The following is a 23,379-nucleotide window of genomic DNA, read 5'->3' as shown; positions in this document are numbered from 1 at the left end:
TTTTATTTTTTTCAAAGAAGCAACTTTTTAATTTCTTGATTTCTGTATATCTTTGTTTGCAGTTCATATACTATTAGTTATAATTTTTATTTCACTAGTACCATAGATTATTTAGAATTAGAGCAATAGCTGTTGATAACAGACATAAAATTTTCCGCTTGTCTTGTTGTTATCTCTTACATTTTGTATATTACTAAACTTTGGAAATTAATTGTGATTTAAGGCATAATATATGATGTTTTTATAAATGATGTTTAAAACTAGTGTTCATTCTATATTGCCTTAGATAAGTATGCACACAAGATCAGATTCATATAACACAGTTGCCCAAATAATCTACAGAGGATTTATTTTATGCTCCTTTGTTCTATTAATTACCAAGAAGTACATGATCTCTTCCACAATGATGATCAGTTTGACTCTTTCTTTGCAGTTCTGTCAATTTTTGTTTTATACAGTTTGAAATATAGTAATTAGGGAATTACAGATTTTAAACAATTACATCTTTTAATAAGTTAAAGCTTTTATCATTATAAGGGGATCCTCTTTATATTTACAATAATGCTTTCCATCTTACAGACAATTTTGCCTAATATAGCAATAGTAGCTTTCTGTTAGTATTTACCTGATAAATTTTGCACCATTTATGAATTTGATTATTTCAGACATTTTATATAAATGAAGGTTCCAAATGGTGGGGGAAAGGCAAGCAAAAGCTTAGTCACAAATATTCACAGGGACAAGAGAAACAAAAAAATTTTTTAAGAAATAAAATATTATAAAAACATTACAGCTATGATGAAAATTAGAAGCTCACAAGTTTAAGCAGCTCAATTCAAAATAGGAAAATCCTACCTACAAACATCAGAGGACAGAGGAGCCTGGCGGGTAATAGACCATAGGGTCACAAAGAGTCAGACACAACAGAGTGACTGAGCACACACATGTACACACACACACACTCATGCACACACATGTTATAAGAAAGAAGTCTTCCTCAAGGAAACAGTTCGCATCTTACAAGCCTCATAGCACTAATTCAAGGGTTAAGTCTTAGTACTATGTCAACATATGAACTCAACATAATCAGATTAGGAAATAGTACCTGTGGATCTGATCTTGCCTGCTAGAGCGAACTGGAGCTAATCCATCTATTTCATCAAAAAATATTATAGAAGGTCTCATCAAATATGCCTAGGATAAAAAGAAAACAAGTATTAGTTTTCATTTTTAATTACTATGTTTTTTTAATAAGTAACAGAAGTAAATAGATAATATAAGCAAATGGTACAACATGCAGCAGGTAAGAAAGATTATAGAGGAAAAAGAAAAGCTCCTATCTCCTCAGTCTCCAATCACAACAGTTTTCAATTTGTTTATTCTGCCATACATGTCATTTACACACATACACATACCTGTATTTTAAACATACTATTAAACACATTTAAACACACTATTCATATTGCTTTTATCATATAACACAGACTATTTTATGCTAATGACATTTTAATTAGCTTCCATGTAAGGATATAAGAAAAACATTCTTATAAACTCTAATATAATTTAAGAAAAAGCAAGGTCATTCTATGAAAACTTAAAGCAAAAGGAAGGTGAAGAATCTAAACCTGAAGAAATTAACACCAACAAAGGATGACAATAATTTTAGAGAGAGGTTTGGACTGGAGAGGGCTCTCTGGACCCCAATCCTTGAAGCTAGATCACTGGATTCAAATCATATGTGCTCAGGATAGGGAGGGTGAATTACAAGGATTCATGGAGTGGTATCAGATGACCAAGAACACAGGAGTGGATTCCTGCCCCAACCCATCTGCAATCATGTGGATTTTTTTAATTCAACTTGATTGGCTATTCCAAAGATTTTTTTCCCCTATTTTTGATGATTGGAGCCCTAAAGATGCACAATGGAATTGTGTTTTGCATTTTTTGGTAAAAGGAACAAAGCGAGGACCTGGAAATACACACTGGAGCAATCTCCTGGGAAGGATTCATCATGAGTAGATGGTAAACTTTAAAAGTGAAAGTGGGAGTTTGTTTAAAACAATAAATTACTAAGTCATTTCTAGGGCTTCCCTGGTGGTTCAGAGGTAAAGAATCTGCCTGCAATTCAAGAGACATGTTCAGTCCCTGAATCAGGAAGATCTCCTGGAGGGAAATGGCAACCCAGTCCAGTATTCTTGCCTGGGAAATCCCATGGACAGAGAAGTCTAGCAGGTTATAGTCTATGGGGTCATAAAGAGTCAGATATGACTTAGCAACTAAACAACAACAAAAGTCACTTCTAAGTTTAAAGAAAACAAAATTGGGGTTGAAGATTAAGTAGTTTTCCAATTGGCTATGCCATTTTCCTCTGAAAAAACTATATTTTAAAAACTAAAAAACAGTCAAGGTAATAGAAGAGGTACCTGCTTCTGACCAAGAGGTAACAGACAAGTTTCCAGACACCATTAAGAAAACCACTGATGAGAAAGAGTATCTGTCTGAACAGGTTTTTAATGCACACAACAGTGCCCCATTCACATTTATTAGTAAAGAAGAGAAATGAGCACCAGGATTTAAGGCTGTTTCTTTACCAATGCATGAATCGTGATGCCTAATAAATATGAGTTTCTTTTTCATATTATTTTTTCATTTTTGATGTATAGTATAATATGTATAACATCTACAGTGTTTTGTATTATATAAGACAACACTGACATAGGTTGAGAGAGAATTCAACTTATATTCAGGCAATGTAAAACTTTGGTTTTGGTAAATATAGTACAGTATTGCAAATCTCATGATTTTTCTTAACATTTTCTTCTCTCTAGCTTACTTTACTGTAAGAATACAGAATATAATACATAATACAAAATATGGATGTTAACTGTCAAGGCTATGGTTTTTCCAGTGGTCATGTATGGATGTGAGAGTTGGACTGTGAAGAAGTCTGAGCGCCGAAGAATTGATGCTTTTGAACTGTGGTGTTGGAGAAGACTCTTGAGAGTCCCTTGGACTGCAAGGAGATCCAACCAGTCCATTCTGAAGGAGATCAGCCCTGGGATTTCTTTGGAAGGAATGATGCTGAAGCTGAAACTCCAGTACTTTGGGCACCTCATGAGAAGAGTTGACTCATTGGAAAAGACTCTGATGCTGGGAGGGATTGGGGGCAGAAGGAAAAGGGGACGACAGAGGATGAGATGGCTGGATGGCATCACTGACTCGATGGACGTGAGTCTCAGTGAACTCCGGGAGTTGGTGATGGACAGGGAGGCCTGGTGTGCTGCGGTTCATGGGGTCGCAGAGTCGGACACAACTGAGCAACTGAACTGAACTGAACTGAACTGTTTATATTATCGGTAAGGCTTCCTATCAACAGTAGGCAGTTAGTAGTTAAGTTTGGGGGAGTCAAAAATTAAACACCAATTTTCAACTGCATGGAAGTTGGTGCCCCTAACCCCTGTATGGTTCAAGAGTCAATTATATACACTTCCTTTCAGGAAAAATTCACATTAGTCCAATTAAATAGGCATTATTTGCTCCATTTTATAGAAGAGGCAATAAGGATCAGATGCTTTCAGTTACTTAAAGTTATATACTTAATAGGGCTTCCCTGGGGGCTCAAATAGTAAAGAATCTGCCTGCAATGCAGGAGACCCATGTTCAATGCCTGGGTCAGGAAGATCCCCTGGAAAAGGGAATGGCTACCCACTCCAGTATTCCTGCCTGGAGAATTCTATGGACAGAGGAGCCTGGTGGGCTATAGTCCATGGAGTCACAAAGAATCAGACATGACTGAGAGACTAACACTTTCACTTTCACATATACTTAATAGTAAAGTCAGATATGAACTAACATTTTTCTGACACCAAAGGCCAAACTCTTAGCCAATACATTGTATGGTCAACCATCAGTATCTGTTGGGGGGGCATTAGTTCCAAGGCTCCCCAGAGATACCAAAATACGAGGACGCTTAAGTTCCTTATATAAAATAGCATAGTACTGTCAGCCCTATATATCCATGGATTCCACATCTGTGAAGTCAACCAATATGAGATGAAATCGTTGCCTGAATCTGTGGATGCAGAACCGGCAGATACGGAAGGCCAACTGCGCCTCCTTCATCTCATTTAGAGTACAGATTATATCCTTAATTTAGGAATGCAGATTCTTGTCATTTAAAAAGACATATAATGACTACAAGCAGTTTTTAAAAAAAAGAAAGAAAACATTTCAAATCTCTTGCCCACAAAGAAATAGAAATGAAACACGAATAAAGCAAACACAGATTTAAAAAGCACCATGGAGACTCCCTGGTGGTCCAGTGGTTAAGACTTCACTTTCCAATGAAGGGGGTGTGGGTTTGATCCCTGGTAATGGAGTTAAAGATCCCACATGCCTCACAGCCAAAATAACCAAAACTAAAACAAAAGCAATACTATAAAAAGCAGCATGATTTATGCTATGGTTTTTAATAAAACCAAGAAACATTTCTACACCCAGTATCAAGTTGCAAAAAGTATAATACTGTCAAAAATTTAAAATTAAGTCATTGGACAATTTGCCAGTATTCCCAAGCTGATTCTCCCCAAATCCACCAACGTTATTTTACATTATTTTCTAATTATTATGAAATCCTATTGAAACATGAAGACTGCATATGTTTGACTTCTCAATAGACACTGAACACCTTGAAGTTAACAATTTTACTTTATCCCATTTTCTAGACCCACTATCTAGAACACAGCAGTCTTTAACATGGATACCGATAGTAACTAAAAATAATATTTGAAATGCTTTACCAATTAGGTAGAACTTTGATACACATCAACTCAGTAATGGGTATTCAACAAATGCTTGCTCTAAGCATTTTTAAAGTGTCATGTGAATCTCCTTAGACATAACAAGATATAAGTTGCATTACAATGTATGAATGACTTCCTTCGGTACCCCAAATAATTAAAAAGTGAATTTATATCAGGACTAATTTTGTAAGTATTAGGAAATGGTATTTTTAAAGTTAGTTATAAATAAATAGTAAAGATAGCCCAAATGATATTCATTTACCTTACGCAGTCTTTCAAAAGCATTCATTTAATACTGAATTCTTCTAGCATATTTGTAACTCATGAAAATAAATAATAAACTTTGTGATATTTCTTGCACAGATATTTAACTTTTTATGCTTGTTCTGGTCTCTCAGTTAGATTATAAGCTATATGGGATATCTAGGGGATCTTAAAAGCACTTAACATCGTATTTATTATATGCCAAGTTGCCACCTCAATAAATATGTTGTAAATCATCTTAAATTAGTACTAGTGAAACTGCTATTAAATACCTCTAAGACATACAAATTCCAATTACTGATCCTAAATTTAACATACTGATTGGTAAATATGACTTGTTATGAACAATTTGTATAATATTTATAGACCAAATATATTAAGTGTTAAGAAGATATTCTCACATTAGCTGACTTCACTTACCTGATCAAAAAGAAGCCTAAGCTGCCGCTCAGATTCACCAACCCACTTACTCAGACAATCCGCTCCTTTTCGCATAAAAAAAGCCACCTTTTTGTCTCCCTGACTGCACTCGTTAGCTAACGCTCTGGCGACCAAGGTTTTACCTGTGCCAGGAGGACCATAAAACAAACAGCCTCTAGAGGAATAGAGAGTCAATAAAACTAAATTAGTGTTACCATTAGCACTAATAATCAATTTAAAAGTATGCACCTCCTGTATAAGTTTGAATTAATGTATATTGATTATTATTAGACACCAACAAAGCCTTTTGTAGTCCACAGGCAAAAGTCTCACTTTGCTGAGAGTCCTCAAGGATGTTCTCAAACAATCAAGCTTCGGGATGCAAGAAATAGCTCAATCAGGGGAGACAGTAATTTGGCAAAATATTAAAGGCGTTTGCCCTGTGACCCAGAAATTTCACATTTTTTACAAAATCATGTAGAAATACTCAAAAGAATGTTATAGACTTTCTTAAAAAATCTAAATGCTATCTATTAATAAGGGACAAATACACCACTATATCTATAAATTAAATACTAGTATGATGTCAAATAGAATAATGCATACAATATTTATTAATATGAGGTATCTATATTATAGAGTGAAAAATAAAGTTACATAAGGGCATTATTGAGTAATCTCATTTATATTAAATGTTTAAATGCACACAATACAGGCAAAATCATAAACTTAATATATGCACACACGTATAAAAGAAAGTTATAAAGAATATAAAAATTGTTCTCTCTAAAGAGGAAGATTACTTTTAGCTTATAACATATTTTGTTTATAACTCCATTATTTAAAGTTTCTCATTAATGGGTTTTTTAATTTACTATTTTTTAATAGTAACTGAATCCAATGGATATAATCATATTTATTGGATCATATCATATAAAAAGTAAATAAATTTCTATTATGATTCATAAGAGCCACTGTAGAATTACAGGCCAACATTTAACTCACTCAAATAGAAGATGACTCTTTAAAAGATTTTCTACATCCTTAAAAGTAACAAATTAGAACCAAATCTCTTAAATAAAAAAGGATATTTAGCAGTTTAAATCTAAGTCTATGTGTACATCTTCAGAATATTTTATTCTACCCAATTTCCTCTGACACAATTTCTCAGTCTTTTCTAATAGTTAACTAGCTAACCACCTCATGATCAGACACAATTAATCTGATCACAAAAATAAATTATCAAGTTTACCATTTCAAAAATACCACATCATTAAACACTTCACTGAAATTGTTCTTTCAAAGACTAAACAACATATAGTATCAAACTCAATGCTATTTAGGAGACCAAATTAAGGAAAATCTAGTTGGGCAATCCACTTGTATACTCAAGGCCTGCATAAAGAATCTCATCCTACGTCTGAGTCTTAAATGCTGAAATATAAACTTCAAGTACCACAGCTTTTGAGCTCTAAATAGTAAACTTTCATTCCTAATTCTCATTGCTAGAACATATCAAATAAATATACATGAAATATTTATAATAATATTTAGATTTATAATTACTTACTAATTGAAATTTGATAAAATAACAATAATAAACATCTAGCATTACTAACCTTGGAGGCTGAATTTTAAATTTTTCAAAAATTTCTGGATATAAAAGTGGGAATACTACCATTTCCTTTAGTGCATGAATATGATGACTCAATCCACCTATGCTATCAAACCGCACCTTGGAAAGAAGGGGAAAAGTTTAGTACAAAATAATTTTAATTATATATAGGTTTCTTTTTAATTTATGAGATAATGATTGCAAAATACATGCCTTCAGCAGGAACTGAAGTTTAAATATAAAGCTCATATATAAACAGAATTCAAAAAATTATACTTTAGGGAATCCCCTGGCAGTATGGTGGTTAGGACGCTACGCTTCTACTGAAGGGAGCACGGATTCAATCCTTGATGGGGGAACTAAGATCCCACAAGCTGTGTGACCAAAAAAAAAAAAAAAAAAAAAAGAGGTATTTCTAGAAAACCATTTACAAAACTTACTGATTTATCAATATTCATTGGATCAACATCAGCCAAGCTTGCACCCACTTTAACACGTTCTCGGAGAATACCACTAGCTAAATCTTCTGCTCTTAAGTTCATAGGCAAACATCTGAAATTCATAAAAATTTAAGCAGATAACATTAAAAAGTTACATGTTCTTAATATCATAAACAAGTTTTAAAGCTTTAACACATTTTTAAATTTATTTTTTTATTGAAGGATAATTGCTTTACAGAATTTTGTTGTTTTCTGTCAAACCTCAACATCAATCAGCCATAGGTATAACATATATCCCCTCCCTTTTGAACCTCCCTCCCATCTCCCTCCCCATCCCAACCCTCTAGGTTGATACAGAGCCCCTGTTTGAGTTCCCTGAGCCATACAGCAAATTCCCATTGGCTATCTATTTTACATATGGTAATATAAGTTTCCATGTTACTCTTTCCATACATCTCACCCTCTCCTCCCCTCTCCTCATGTCCATAAGTCTCTTCTCTATGTCTGTTTCTCCGCTGCTACCCTGTAAATAAGTTCTTCAGTACGATTCTTCTAGATTCCGTATATGTGTGCTGCTGCTGCTAAGTCGCTTCAGCCGTGTCTGACTCCATGCAACCCCATAGATGGCAGCATGTTAGAATATGATATTTATCTTTCTCTTTCTCTTTCTGACTCACTTCACTCTGTATAATAGGTTCTAGGTTCATCCACCTCATCAGAACTGACTCAAATGTGTTCCTTCTATGGTTGAGTAATATTCCATTGTATATAAGCACCACAGCTTCTTTATCCATTCATCTGTCAATGGACATCTAGGTTGCTTCCATGTTCTAGCTATTGTAAATAGTGCTGCAATTAACAATGGAATACATGTGTCTTTTTCAATTTTGGTTTCCTCAGGGTATATGCCTAGGAGTGGGTTTGCTGGGTCATATGGTGGTTTTATTCCTAGTTTCTTTAAGGAATCTCCATACCATCTTCTATAGTGGCTGAATCAATTTACATTCCCACCAACAGTGCAAGAAAGTTCCCTTTTCTCCACATCCCCTCCAGCATTTATTGTTTGTAGACTTTTTGATGATAGCTATTCTGACTGGTGTGAGGTGATACCTCATTGTATTTTGATTTGCTTTCTCTCATAATGAGCGATGTTGAGCATCTTTTCATATATTTGTTAGCCATCTGTATGTCTTCTTTGGAGAAATGTCTGTATAGGTCTTTTTCCCACTTTTTGATAGGGTTTTTGTTTTTCTGACATTGAGTTGTATGAGCTGCTTGTATATTTTGGAAATTAATCCTTTTTCAGTTGTTTCATTTGCTATTATTTTCTCCCATTCTGAGGGTTGTCTTTTCACCTTCCTTATAGTTTCCTTTGCTGTGCAAAAGCTTTTAAGTTTAATCAGGTCCCACTTGTTTACTTTTGTTTTTATTTCCATTACTCTAGGAGGTGGGTTATAGAGGATCTTGCTTTGATTTATGTCGTCGAGAGTTCTGCCTATGTTTTCCTCTAAGAGTTTTATAGTTTCTCGTCTTACATTTAGGTCTTTAATCCATTTTGAGTTTATCTTTGTGTATGGTGTTAGAAAGCATTGTAATTCCATTCTTTTACATGTAGCTGTCTAGTTTTCCCAGCACCATTTATTGAAGAGGCTGTCTTTGCCCCATTACATAGTCTTGCCTTCTTTGTCAAAAATAAGGTACCCACAAGGTGCATGGATTTATTTCTGGGCTTTCTATCTTGTTGCATTGGTCTACATTTCTGGTTTTGTGCCAGTACCATACTGTCTTAATGACTGTAGCTTTGTAGTATAATCTGAAGTCAGGAAGGTTGATTCCTCCAGCTCCATTCTTCTTTCTAAAGACTGCTTTGGCTATGAGGGGTCTTCTGTGTTTCCATATGAATTGTAAAATTTTTTTATTCTAGTTCTGTGAAAGATGCTATTGGTAATATGATAGGGATAGCATTGAATCTGTAGACTGCATTTGGTAGTATAGCCATTTTCACAATACTGATTCGTCCTACCCAGGAACATGGAATATCTCTCCATCTGTTTATGCCATCTGCTTTGACACATTTTTATCTTTCTCCCTTTTCTCATAACCCAGAAAATGACAAGAGATTTCATATTTTCAATCTACTTTTCCTAAATTCTTTTCAATAGATCAGAAATAAATCTATTCACAAGACAAAGCAATTAAGGTCATGAATCTATTTGCCCAAACAGTCCAACCTAGTTTAAATAAGAAAATTTAACAAACCTGATATTCTATAAAATAAAAATAGACCTACTATATATACACTATTAATATTATATATGACATTAAATAAACTCAAGCTTTAATACAATATTTAAATGTATCCTTAGTTATTATGTATATCAATTCAGAATACATGATTGAAGAAATAAGTTTCCTTTCTTTTAATTCAAGAGAAACCAATTTTAGATCCTGTTTTGAAAATTAAGCCTTATTTTTTGTGTCGGTACCTTAAAATATATTTTTAGCTACTCAAAATCCTATACGATATTAATTTAATTATCCCTAAGAAAATACAACCTACTGCCTCTTTTAAATATTGCATTAACACCAAAAGATGACATAAATAGCCTCAAAGAAGTATAGGTTCTATAATGAATGTAACTTCACTGATATTTCTGAATCTGAACTTACTTTAAAAACTTCCAAAGCAGGTATCAGAATAGTTCAGATTAAAGAGGCATTATACTCTTTTATTTAAACTTAGATTTTCCTACACTTTCTTTCTGTCATCCACACAAGGAACTCTTTCTAGCATATAATCTACACCAATCCAAACTTGTTTCCAAGACCAGCTAACTGAAAACTTGATATTTCTACAGTAAATATATAATGCTAAAGTATAGAAATGCTTTGCTAAATATAAAATTTCTAAATATAATTTATTTTAAATATTGTACATATAAGCTAGAACATTAACTTAAATTTTAAAGGATAAATGATAATTTGATGCTCTACTAGGCAAAATATTGATTCTCTCCCCCACTGAAAACTCGCAAGATTTTAGTGAGCCATGTAATAATGAGTCACTCTACTTAAGCAAAGATCACCAGAGGCATTCACTAAACCAAAACTATAACAAGGTTTCCAACAAAACCCAAGGACTCTTGAAATAATTCTATTTAAAATCAAGTCTTACTCTTGAGTGCTATCATCATTTTAAGCATCTAAAATCAGCCTCATTAAATGGATTTGGATTAGAGGAGTGGGCTTCCCTGGTGGCTCAGAGGTTAAAGTGTCTGCCTGCAAGGCGGGAGACCCGGGTTCAATCCCTGGGTCGGGAAGATCCCCTGGAGACGGAAATGGCAACCCACTCCAGTATTCTTCCTGGAGAATCCCATGGACAGAGGAGCCTGGTAGGTTATAGTCCACAGGGTGGCAAAGAGTCGGACACGACTGAGTGACTTCACTTTCACTTTCTTTCTTTACTGAACAAGAGACTGTCATAGAGGTTGGACTCTTCCCCTGGTTCTATCTTTATCTTCCCACACTGTTTTATTGAGTACTAACACAGTTAAGTAATTTATGGGAAGTTTCCCATGGTTAGATTTCCACTCTAAAAATTACTATGTAAAAACCAAGTTAGTGTATTACTCTAATGTGTTGAGTATCACTGTGAGCAAAATACTGGTACAGGTAAGAATCATAAAATTTAAACTGTTATTCCTTTTTTCTACCATGGAAGTAACAATTAAAAATTTACTAACCTATTTCTTGCTCTTGCCATGCTCTTTGATTTCCTTCTTTCAAATCGTTCTTCATCAGAAGACGTTGTGTCACTACTGTGAATAGCATGCTTCTTTCTCCTATTTAAAAAGAGTAAAATCCTTAAAATCATTACAGCAGCAAAGGCTTTTCAAAAGCACCATTCTGAGCACCATATCTACTGTTAGCCTGGTATAAAATACATACATTCACTCATTCACTTGGCAAATATTTATTAAGATCCTTATACTCATGCAATTTTCAACAGAAGGAAAAAAAAAAACAGGAGGAGAATGAGGCTATAATTTTTTAAATAGGGTAGTTCAGAAAGCCATCAAACAACAAATTTAATTTGCATCCAAATTTAGGGAATGTCTATCACTGATTGATAGATAATATCAAAATCTTAGAAAAGAAAGCTTATCCTTTTCTCTTATTTTCCCATTTCCCAAACAATCAGAAACAGTACAGATGCTAAAAAAAATAATACATCAGTTTATAGGAAGACAAGAGTTTCCCCTTTTGACTTAAGATACTTGTATCTTGTCTAAATTTCTTGTAAAACATACTTTTGAAGAAAAGTTTACAATCATAACTACTATGGAATGAAAGTATCAAAGTAAAATCCTTGAGGAAAAACAATATTCAATAAATCTAATTATTAAAATAAATGATGACATCTCTAAGATACCTAGAAAATATGGTATCATACAAAATGGAATCATTGTAAATTAATTTACTTGAAACTCAGAATGGCCTTCAAGGATGGTGTACACCCTGTGCATATCTATTCAACTCCAATTCCCTCAATAGAAAACTCAGATTTTCCCCAGCTCATTAAGACTTTTAACATGTCTAATATTCCTTCTCCTGATTAATAGGAGTCTTTTCATTTCATCCTGTATCAGATTTTAATGTTTCCCAAGACCTTAGGAAGACTGTTGCAATAGTTACCTACTCAATCTTTGCAATTTTGATTTTACTTTCTCTCTAACTTCTTTCTCTCCTTAAGAAAAAATGCCTGTTTTCAAGTTCATTTACTCTATGTGTGTGTGTAGTGAGCCTAATATATAAAAATATAATACATCAGCTCTAGTGAGGTGATCAGAAGCAATAGTGTACATACTGGGCTAAGGAAATGACTCCAGATGATTACTTGAATTCACAAGAACAAACGAAGAGACCCAGAAAAATAAAATAAAAGTTATTATCCAAAACTATAAACATATACTTGATTGCCTTTCTTCTCTCACCTTTTTAAATACAACAGAATTATAAAAATAATTCTAATAACATATTGCTAGGTTTATAAAATGTATCACAATACCACAAAAAGCAGAATGGACCATAAAGGGAAGGGGCCACATCATACAGAAAAGAAAGTCAAAATGGATCAAAGACCCAAACATAAAGTTAAATCTATAAAACTCTTAGAAGAAAACACAGGAATAAATCTTCATGATCACAGATTTGGCAATGGATTCTTAGATATGACATCAAAAACATGAACAATAACAACAAAGATAAATTAAACCTCATCAAAATTAAAGTTATTTTTGCTTCAAAGAACATCATCAAGAAAGTAAGACAACCCACAAAACAGGATAAAATATTTACAATCAAATATCTGATAAGGAATTTGAATACAGAATATATAAAGAGCCCTTATAAGTCAATAAGAAAAAGACAACCCAATTTTTAAATAGGCACAGGACACAAAAACAGTTCTCAAAGGAAAGTATTAAAATGGCCAATAAGCACTTGAAAAGATGCCTCATATCATCAAAAATTATAATGAGATACATTTTATACTCATCAGGATGACCAGAATCAAAAAGTCAGACAATATTAAGCTTTGAAGAGAATATGAAAAACTGGAAACCCTATACACTGATGGAGAGAATGTAAAATGGTATAGTCCACTTTGGAAAACATTCAAGCAGTTCTTAAATGATTAACCATAAAGTTATCACATGGCCCAGTAATTCTACTCCAAGGGGTATACTCAAGAGAAATAAAAACGTATGTCCAGGAATTCCTGGCAGGCCAGTGGTTAGGACTCTGAGATTTCACTGCCAAAGATGCAGGCTCAATCCCTCGTCAAGGAACTAAGATCCTACAAGCCATGCAGCATAGTCAAAAACAACCACTAAAAAAACAAAACAAAACAAAAATCCTCTAAGCCTCAATGACAAGATTATTAACAACCATGAATTGTCTAAAATATAAAATATATCTTTCTTAAGCATCAATCTTACAGAGGACTTGCTAGAGGCATTCCCAATAAAGAAGTGGGGTACAATTAATATACAGAAATTAACTGTTTGCATATATACAAACAGCCATCTGAGAAAAAATATAAGAATAAAGAAAAAAAATAGACAAGGACACCTTTTATGTAATATAATATTTATACATTATACATAATTTGGTAATAAATGTGGCAAATGTAATCAATGGAGAAAACACAGATTCACTCAATAAATGAGGTTGGAAAAACTCATTTTCCACCTGGGAAAAAAGCTGGATCCATACTACAAATCTCACACAAGAATAAAATTCAGATGGATCAAAATTAGAGTAAAATATGAAACATTAAAAATAAACAAAGGTGCTATATGCATAACTGATTCACTCTGCTATACACCTGAAACTAACACAACATTATAATCAACTATACTCCAATAAAAATTTTTAAAAAGAAACCCATCTGTATTCTAAATTAAATAAAAATAAACAAAGGTGAACTTCCTTAACACTCTGGATTTGGGAAGGCTTTTCTAACTATAATTCAAAATCTAAAAATATTGTAATTGTTGTTCAGTCACTCAGTCACATCCAACTCTTTGCAACCCTGTGGACTGTAGCACACCAGGCTCTTCTAAACAGGAGCCGACTAGGTTCCTCTGTCCATGGGATTTCCCAGGCAAGAATACTGGGGTGGATTGCCATTTCCTTCTCCAGGGCATCTTCCTGATCCAGAGATTGAACCTGCATCTTCTGCTTGGCAAGCAGATTGTTTACCACTGAGTCAACTGGGAAGCCCCTCTAAAAAAACATAGTAGGCTGATAAATTTGACTACATAAAAATAAAAACTTTCTGGTAAAGACAACCAAAAGCAAAGTTAAAACACAAACTAAGAACTGAGAAAAAAGACTGGCAATTTGTGACAAAGGACTACTATACTACATAAAGAAAGAACTACTTGTTGTTCAGTCACTCAGGTGTGTCTGGCTTTTTGCGACCCCATGGACCGTAGCACACCAGGCTTCGCTGTCCTTCACCAACTCCTGGAGCTTGCTCAAACTCCTGTCCATTGAGTCAGTGATGCCATCCAACTATTTCATCCTCTGTCATCCCCTTATCCTCCTGCCTTCAATCTTTCCCAGCATCAGGGTCTTTTCTAATTAGTCGGCTCTTCACATCTGGTGGCCAAAGTATTGGAGCTTCAGCTTTAGCATCAGTCCTTCCAATGAATATTCAGGGTTGATATCCTTTAAGATTAACTGGTTTGATCTCCTTGCATTGCAAGGGATTCTCAAGAGTCTCCTCCAGCACCACAGTTCAAAAGCATCAATTCTTAGGCATTCAGCCTTCTTCACGGTCCAACTGTCAGACCCATACATGACTACTGGATAAACCATAGCTTTGACTATATGGACCTTTTTCAGCAAAGTAATGTCTCTGCTTTTTAATACGCTGTCTAGGTTTGTCATAGCTTTTCTTCCAAGGAGCAAAGGCCTTGATTTCATGGCTGCAGTCACCATCTGCAGTGATCTTGGAGCCCAGGAAAATAAAGTCTTTCATGGTTCCCAATGTTTCCCCATCGATTTGCCATAAAGCGATGGGACCAGATGCCATGATCATTGTTTTTTTGAATGTTTAGTCTTAAGCCAGCTTTTTCACTCTCCTCTCACCTTCATCAAGAAGCTCTTTAGTTCCTCTTCACTTTCTACCATAAGAGTATTGTCATCTGCATATCTTAGGTTACTGAAAGTGATTCCACCTTCTGCTTCATCCAGCTCGGCATTTCACATGATATATTCTGCATATAAGTTAAATTAGCAGGGTGACAATATACAGCCTTGATGTACTCCTTCCCCAGTTTTAAACCAGTCCATTGTTCCAATGTCCAGTTCTAACTATTTCTTCTTGACCTGCATACAGGTTTCTCAGGAGGCAGGTAAGGTGATCTGGTATTCCCATCTCTTAAAGAATTTTCCACAGTTTGTTGTGATCCACACAAAGGCTTTAGGGTAGTCAATGAAGCAGAAGCAGATATTTTTCTGTAATTCTCTTGCTTTTTCGATGATCCAATGGATTTGGCAATTTGATCTCTGGTTCCTCTGCCTTTTCTAAATCCAGCCTGAACATCTGGAAATTCTCGGTTCATGTACTGCTAAAAGCCTCACTTGGAGAATTTTGAGCATTACTTTGCTAGCGTGTGAGATGAGTGCAATTGTGTGGTAGTTTGAACATTCTTTAGCATTGCCTTTCTTTGGGATTGGAAAGAAAATGGACCTTTTCCAGTTCAGTGGCCACTGCTAAGTCTTCTAAATTTGCTGGTATATGAAGTACAGCACTTTCACAGCATCATCTTTTAGGATTTGAAGTAGCTCAGCTTGAATTCCACAACCTCCACTAACTTTGTTCATAATGATGCTTCCTAAGACCCACTTGACTTCACACTCCAGGATATCTGGCTCTAGGTGAGTGATCACACCATCATGGTTATCTGGGTCATTAAGGTCTTTTTTGTATAGTTCTGTATATTCTTGCCACCTCTTCTTAATATCTTCTGTTTCTGTTAGGTCCATAATGTTTCTGTCCTTTATTGTGTCCATGTTTGCATGTAATGTTCCCTTGTTATCTCTAATTTTCTTTCCCATTCTATTGTTTTACTCTATTTCTTTGCATTGTTCACGTAGGAAGGCTTTCTCATGTATCCTTGCTATTCTTTGGAACTCTGCATTCAAATGGATATATCTTTCCTTTTCTCCTTTGCCTTTTGCTTCTCTTCTTTTCTCAGCTATTTGGAAGGCCTCCTCAGACAGCCATTTTGCCTTTTGGCATTTCTTTTTCTTGAGGATGGCTGTGATCACTGCCTCCTGTACAATGTCACAAACCTTCATCCATAGTTCTTCAGGCACTCTGTCTATCAAATCTAATCCCTTGAATCTATTTGTCACTTCCACTGTATAATCATAAGGGATTTGATTTAGGTCATACCTACTAAAAGTATATTAAAAGCAAGCAGATTCACATGGTCATATAATTTTATAAATTAGCAATAGTTTAAAAAAAAGAGGAGGAATCTATTATAAAATAGGCAAACTTTACAGACATTTCAGGGAAAAAAAAGTAAATGTCTTTTAAAAATACAGGAAAAAATACTCTTGTAAGAGATTCAAAAATAAACCAAGATTTCCTTTTCAAGTCTTAGACTGGCAAAAATCCAAAAGTTTGAGAATGCGTTTTGCTGGCAGAAATACAGAAAAGTAGGGACTTTCATACATTGCAGGGTGGACCACAAGCTGATTCAACAGCATTGAAGGTCATCAAATTACAATTTCACATTCTCTTTAACTCAGAGATTCCACTTCCGTAAGTTTATCCTACAGACATATTTGTACACATGTAAAAGATGATTATGCAAGGGTATGCATTATAAACCATACACTGTAATAGCAAGACAGTGAAAACAACCTGACTCTCAATAAAGAAATAATTTTAAAATTACAGTATATCTATATTAAATACAGTAATGTTATAGAACTATAAATGTGAAATTTTGCTATACCTAAATGAAAAGACAGTGAAAACAAATCCAGTGAAAAAACAAGGTATGAACAATGTGCACAGTATATTTTGGGTAAAAAGAAGGGATAACAATCAACATATGTATTGGTACATATAGACACACACACACGTATGAACATATTCTCTAAGGACATACAATCTAATAAAAATGTTTCTATGGGATACTGAGAGGCTACTGAGACTAGAAAACAGCTTTTAATGTTTATTTCATTTTTGAGCCATGGAGAATCGATTACCTTTTCGAAAAAACACAGTAGAGAAGACAGTCTTTCAAAATCAAAACGCCTCTTTGTACATCTAATTGAAAGCACAAAAGGAAACTAAAAGTAGCAAAGACTAACTGAATCACTTCTTCCAATGAAGGCAATGTGAGTCTCTAGACTCAGCTTACTAAGAGACCAGAAAGCTGTGTAGCTTTAGGGAACATAATTGTTAAAACAATAATCATTTCTGGCAAACTGAATCAGGAAGATAACAGTCACACTTAGGGTAAAAACTATTAGTGACTAATTAAAGAAGATGCTATTTAGTTTTCACTGGCATTATCATTAATGACATTAAAACCTATATCCTCAATGTAATGCATTATACTATGTAGTACTTAAGGAGATATCTAAATGATAGATGGAAATATTTCCTCCTTTCAAAAACTAACAAAATATACCTGATATGACTTCTTCTTGCTGGAGATCTGTGAATATCAAAAAGGGTATTTTCCCTCTTTTTTTGATGAGCTGGTACTTAAAGAAAAAAGACAATACAGAAATAATTAATAATAAATTGATAAACTGATATATTAAAGCAGCAGAAATTACTTCTGTTAATTTTCTGAATAAAAGCTGTCTTCAAGTTCTAAATGCTGCCTAAAGGAAGCACAACAAAAATAAATACTTTGTGGTAAACACTATAAGCTGCAAATAAACATTCTAAAAAAATGTTAAACTAAATCTTTGTGACTTTAGGTTAACCAAAGATTTCTTTGACACACCACCAAAAGCCTAATCCATTAAAATGTTTTGATAAACTAAAATTCATCAAAATTACAAATTCTGCTCTTTGAAAGATAGTATTAAGAGAATTTTTTTCAAGAAGCTACCGAGAAAATATTTGTAAATTACAATGATATCAAGAGTATCTGATATCAAGAGTACATAAGGAATTCTCAAATTTTCAGTAATAAAAAACCAAACAATTGAACTGAAAAAATGGGCAAAAGATTTGAATACTTCACCAGAGATAATCTTGGCAAATCAGCACATAAAAATATGTTAAACTTCACTAGTCATTAGCGAAATGTAAACTAAAACTACAATAAATATGTATTAAAATTAATTTTAAAAAATGACCACACCTAATGCCAGCAAATTTGGAAAACTCAGCAGTGGCCACAGGACTGGAAAAGGTCAGTTTTCATTCCAATCCCAAAGAAACACAATGCCAGAGAATGCTCAAACTACCGCACAATTGCACTCATCTCACACGCTAGTAAAGTAATGCTCAAAATTCTCCAAGCCAGGCTTCAGCAATACATGAACTGTGAACTTCCAGATGTTCAAGCTGGTTTTAGAAAAGGCAGAGGAACCAGAGATCAAATTGCCAACATCCACTGGATCATTGAAAAATGAAGAGAGTTCCAGAAAAAACATCTATTTCTGCTTTATTGACTATGCCAAAGCCTTTGACTGTGTGGATCACAATAAACTGTGGACAATTCTGAAAGAGATGGGAATACCAGACCGCCTGACCTGCCTCTTGAGAAACCTATATGCAGGTCAGGAAGCAACAGTTAGAACTGGACATGGAACAACAGACTGGTTCCAAATAGGAAAAGGAGTACGTCAAGGCTGTATATTGTCACCCTGCTTATTTAACTTCTATGCAGAGTACATCATGAGAAACGCTGAACTGGAAGAAACACAAGCTGGAATCAAGATTGCCGAGAGAAATCTCAATAACCTCAGATATACAGATGACACCACCCTTATGGCAGAAAGTGAAGAGGAACTAAAAAGCCTCTTGATGAAAGTGAAAGAGGAGAGTGAAAAAGTTGGCTTAAAGCTCAACATTCAGAAAACGAAGATCATGGCATCTGGTCCCATCACTTCATGGCAAATAGATGGGGAAACAGTGGAAACAGTGTCAGACTTTATTTTGGGGGGCTCCAAAATCACTGCAGATGGTGAACGCAGCCATGAAATTAAAAGACGCTTACTCCTTGGAAGGAAAGTTATGACCAACCTAGATAGCATATTCAAAAGCAGAGACATTACTTTGCCAACAAAGGTCCGTCTAGTCGAGGCTATGGTTTTTCCAGTAGTAATGTATGGATGTGAGAGTTGGACTGTGAAGTAGGCTGAGCACCGAAGAATTGATGCTTTTGAACTGTGGTGTTGGAGAAGACTCTTGAGAGTCCCTTGGACTGCAAGGAGATCCAACCAGTCCATTCTGAAGAACATCAGTCCTGGGTGTTCTTTGGAAGGAATGATGCTAAAGCTGAAACTCCAGTACTTTGGCCACCTCACGCAAAGAGTTGACTCATTGGAAAAGACTCTGATGCTGGGAGGGAGTGGGGGCAGGAGGAAAAGGGGACAACAGAGGATGAGATGGCTGGATAGCATCACCGACTCGATGGACGTGAGTTTGAATGAACTCCTGGAGTTGGTGATGGACAGGGAGGCCTGGCGTGCTGCAATTCATGGGGTCACAAAGAGTCAGACACAACTGAGCAACTGAACAGAACTGAATGTTGACAAGAATAGGAAGCAACTGATACTCATACACTGTTGGTGTTAATTGCTCAGTCGTGCCCGTCTCTTTGCAACCCCATGGACTGTAGCCCACCAGACTCCTCTGTCCATGGGATTCTCCAGGCAAGGATACTGGAGTGGGTTGCCATGCCCTTCTCCAAAAGATATTCACAACCCAGGAATGGAATCTAGGTCTCTCACATTGCAGGCAGGTTCTTTACCATATAACTACTGCCAAGGGATTCCATATACTGTTAATGAGAATGTAAATGGTATAATTACTTTGGAAGAGTTTGGTAATTCTTAGTCAGTTAAACGTACACCTAATTAAAAAACCCAGCCTTGTACTTCTAGGTATTTATAAGAAAAATGAAAACATATGTCCAAAGACTTGCAAACATATGTTCATAACAACTTATGTATTTATAATACCCAGACACCAGAAATGTCAACAATCCAAATGTCATCAACAAATGAATGGGCAAACAAATTGTGATATACCCATACAATGGAATGCTACTCAGCAATAGAAAGAAGAATACTACTATCATAGTCAACAACATGGATGAGTCTTACCGTTATCGTACTGAGTGAAATAAGTCAGACAAACAAGAGTCTATACTATATATAAAATTTGAGAAAATGTAAATTCATCCATTGTGACAGAAAGCAGGTAAGATAAGTCACTGCCTGAGGGTTGGGAGAGGGAGGCAAAAGAAGGTTGAAATGAAATGAAATGGTCAGTCGTGTCCAACTCTTTGCGACCCCACGGACTATACAGTCCATGGAATTCTCCAGGCCAGAATACTGGAGTGGGTAGCCGTTTCCTTCTCCAGGGGATCTTCCCAACCCAGGGATCAAACCCAGGTCTCCCGCATTGCAGGCAGATTCTTTGCCAGCTGAGCCACAAGGGTTAGGAATAGATTATAAGCAGGCAGAATGAAATTTGAAGGTGGAGAGGTTGATGAAAATGCTCATTATCTTGACTGTGGTGACAGTTTCATAAGTAAATCCCTAAGGTATTTCCAACTTGCCAAACTGTACACATGAAGCATATGGAATGGCAATGGACTACATATAGCTCATACCTCAATAAAGCTTTAAAAAAAAAACCACTAGAAAAATGGCTCACAATCTTTTCTCTGTCCTAACACACCTGTCCTATTACTATCAGGGCTATCTGTGACAGTTATTCCTAACTGAAGTAGAATAATGTCTACATACTTCAGCGAGCTTCTAGTGAGGTAACTTTGATATTTCCAGAGAATCAATCACTGCTTTAGACCATGAGAGTTTGAATAAAATGATCCATTATGCTAAATGAAAGTAGCAAGACACAAAAGGTCACATATAGGTAAATCGATGGAGACAGAAAGTGCATTAGTGATTGCTAAGAGCTGGGGGGACGGAAGTATAAAAGTAATAAAATATTCCAGAATTAGACAGCGGTGATGACTGCACACCCTTGTGAATATACTAAAAACTCATAAATTGTACAGATAAAAAATAAGGAAAGTCTGGCAAAAATGGCAAATTTCATGATATGTGAACTAAATTTCAATATTCTAAAAACTGGAGGAAATCAATCATGATGGAATTTCCCAAGAGCTGGGGAAATAGTCAATAAAACAGAACCTATGGAACTGATTACTTGTCATCAGATTTTAAAGTGTTAGGATAAACTATTTCCTTCTCAAGACTAAAACAAAACACAAACCTAGCTTACTGGCTAAGCCGCCCTTTTGTGACTTTAGCTTAAATTACTTAACCACTTGGAACACAGAGAGGCTTGCCCTAAAGAACTGCTGCAAATTAAAGTACTCAATGAACAACAAAGTAATACAAAAGTATGAGCAGTATTTATTTTTAAATTTAGGGTTATTTAAATAAACTGTGCATACACTATGTAATTCTATATTGCAGTTGTATCCTCCAACATTCAGTCATGTGTGTGAACAGAAGCATACATAAGAAAAGATACACGGAATCTGTAAGAGATTTCATCCTTTTAAATTCAACAACACTGATTTTTTTTTTAAGGAACCGAGCAGAATAAGCTACTCAACCACAAAAAGGAAAGAAATTATTTAGAGTCTCTTACCTATTGGAGGTGCTTGGTATCGATCCACTGTTTTTCTTTGTCTCAAATTATATGGCCTATCATTTTCTTCTCCTTCTGCCTCTTCAACCTCTATATCTCCATCTTCCTCTTGAGATTCTAGTTTCCCACACACAAAAGAAAAGAAAAAAAAAAAAAAAAACTGCTTTAATCTACAAGGATTGGTCTACTCTAAAACTGAATATTTATATTTTATCTTTTACTCTTTCTATACAGGTGACATTTAAAAGTGTCAACATGGTATGATACAGCATAAATCAATGCAATTAAAAATGAAACTAGATAGATATAAAAGAAAATGCCTTTCCTACAAATAATATAGTTCTCTGATAAATATATCAACATGATCACAATTGAGCTCTTGATTCACCTATGACTTTTCAATCTTTTGTATTATCCTTTTGGACATATAAAGCAATAATAGAATATGATTCAAAACTTTATTACAGCAAACTTCATTCAATGCCCAATCAACCACTGAATACAGTTAACATTCACATACTACTTGATAGTTCAAAAAAAATATGCTTAAAAGATAATTACTAATGTTACAAGAGTAATTTTTGTTGGCAGTGTAATGGTTTATTAGGCCCACTGATAACAGATAAACACAGATTAGTTACATTTTTGGTAGAAAAATTCAGGCAGAGATTGGGAGAGAGTATGAAAGCAGATTTCTAGGGTACTGGTAATAGTTTATTTCTTGATCAGTTTATAATTTACCTGGCCATATACTTTAAAAATAAATTATAATGTACATAAATCCTTTATTTTTAAAAAGTAATTTTGCTATAGCTATGATGTGACATCTATTTACAGTTTAAAAGTCTGGTGAAACACTACTATATTTAAAATGGATAACCAAAAAGGACTTATTGTATAGCACATGGAACTCTGCTCAACATTATGTGGCAGCCTGGATGGGAGGGGAGTTTGGAGGAGAATGGATACATGTATATGTATGGCTGAGTTCCTTTGCTATCCACATAAAACTATCACAACATTGTTAAATAGCTATACTTCAATATAAAATTAAACGTTAAAAAGAAAAAAGAGTTTGATGAAAATGTTTAAGCTTATGGTCCTCAAATGCAATGTACTTTATGATTAACTTTTTAATCACAGGAATTGTCAATATAACACAATCATATTAAAGCATTGGAAAAAATATTAAACTGTCAGTGATGCTCAGTGAAACAGGAGACTAAAAATGCAAAGGACTTTACATTTTACTCATGATAAAATTAGCAAATGCAATATTACTTAAGTAAATAACACTTTTTCCTTAAAACTTCAAAAAATTACCTTTTGAAAAAAAAACTGCATTATTTATTATGAGAAAAAATTCTAAACATGGCAAGTCCTCAGGGAAATCTACAAAGATGTTCAGTTAATAATAAGGCAAAAATC

At 34.7% G+C, this 23,379-nt stretch overlaps 1 protein-coding gene across 7 annotated transcripts in view; it reads right to left on the bottom strand.

Moving 5' to 3' along the window:
- ATAD2B (ATPase family AAA domain containing 2B) overlaps nucleotides 1-23,379 on the bottom strand; it is a 139,218-nt gene that overhangs the window by 81,719 nt on the left and 34,120 nt on the right. For all 7 annotated transcript variants that reach the window (XM_055540818.1, XM_055540819.1, XM_055540814.1 and 4 more), the window contains 7 exons: nucleotides 21,952-22,068; nucleotides 17,768-17,843; nucleotides 11,285-11,383; nucleotides 7,542-7,653; nucleotides 7,106-7,221; nucleotides 5,487-5,661; nucleotides 1,106-1,194 (listed from right to left, as the gene is read on the bottom strand). In XM_055540818.1, the coding sequence (XP_055396793.1) occupies nucleotides 1,106-1,194; nucleotides 5,487-5,661; nucleotides 7,106-7,221; nucleotides 7,542-7,653; nucleotides 11,285-11,383; nucleotides 17,768-17,843; nucleotides 21,952-22,068 (784 nt within the window). The remainder of the gene's footprint in view (nucleotides 1-1,105; nucleotides 1,195-5,486; nucleotides 5,662-7,105; nucleotides 7,222-7,541; nucleotides 7,654-11,284; nucleotides 11,384-17,767; nucleotides 17,844-21,951; nucleotides 22,069-23,379) is intronic.

The sequence above is a fragment of the Bubalus kerabau genome, chromosome 11 (assembly GCF_029407905.1).
Source record: "Bubalus kerabau isolate K-KA32 ecotype Philippines breed swamp buffalo chromosome 11, PCC_UOA_SB_1v2, whole genome shotgun sequence".
In the NCBI taxonomy this organism is placed as follows: domain Eukaryota; kingdom Metazoa; phylum Chordata; class Mammalia; order Artiodactyla; family Bovidae; genus Bubalus; species Bubalus kerabau.
Note: the sequence above shows the minus strand (reverse complement) of the source record. Positions and strands in the feature narration are given on the sequence as shown.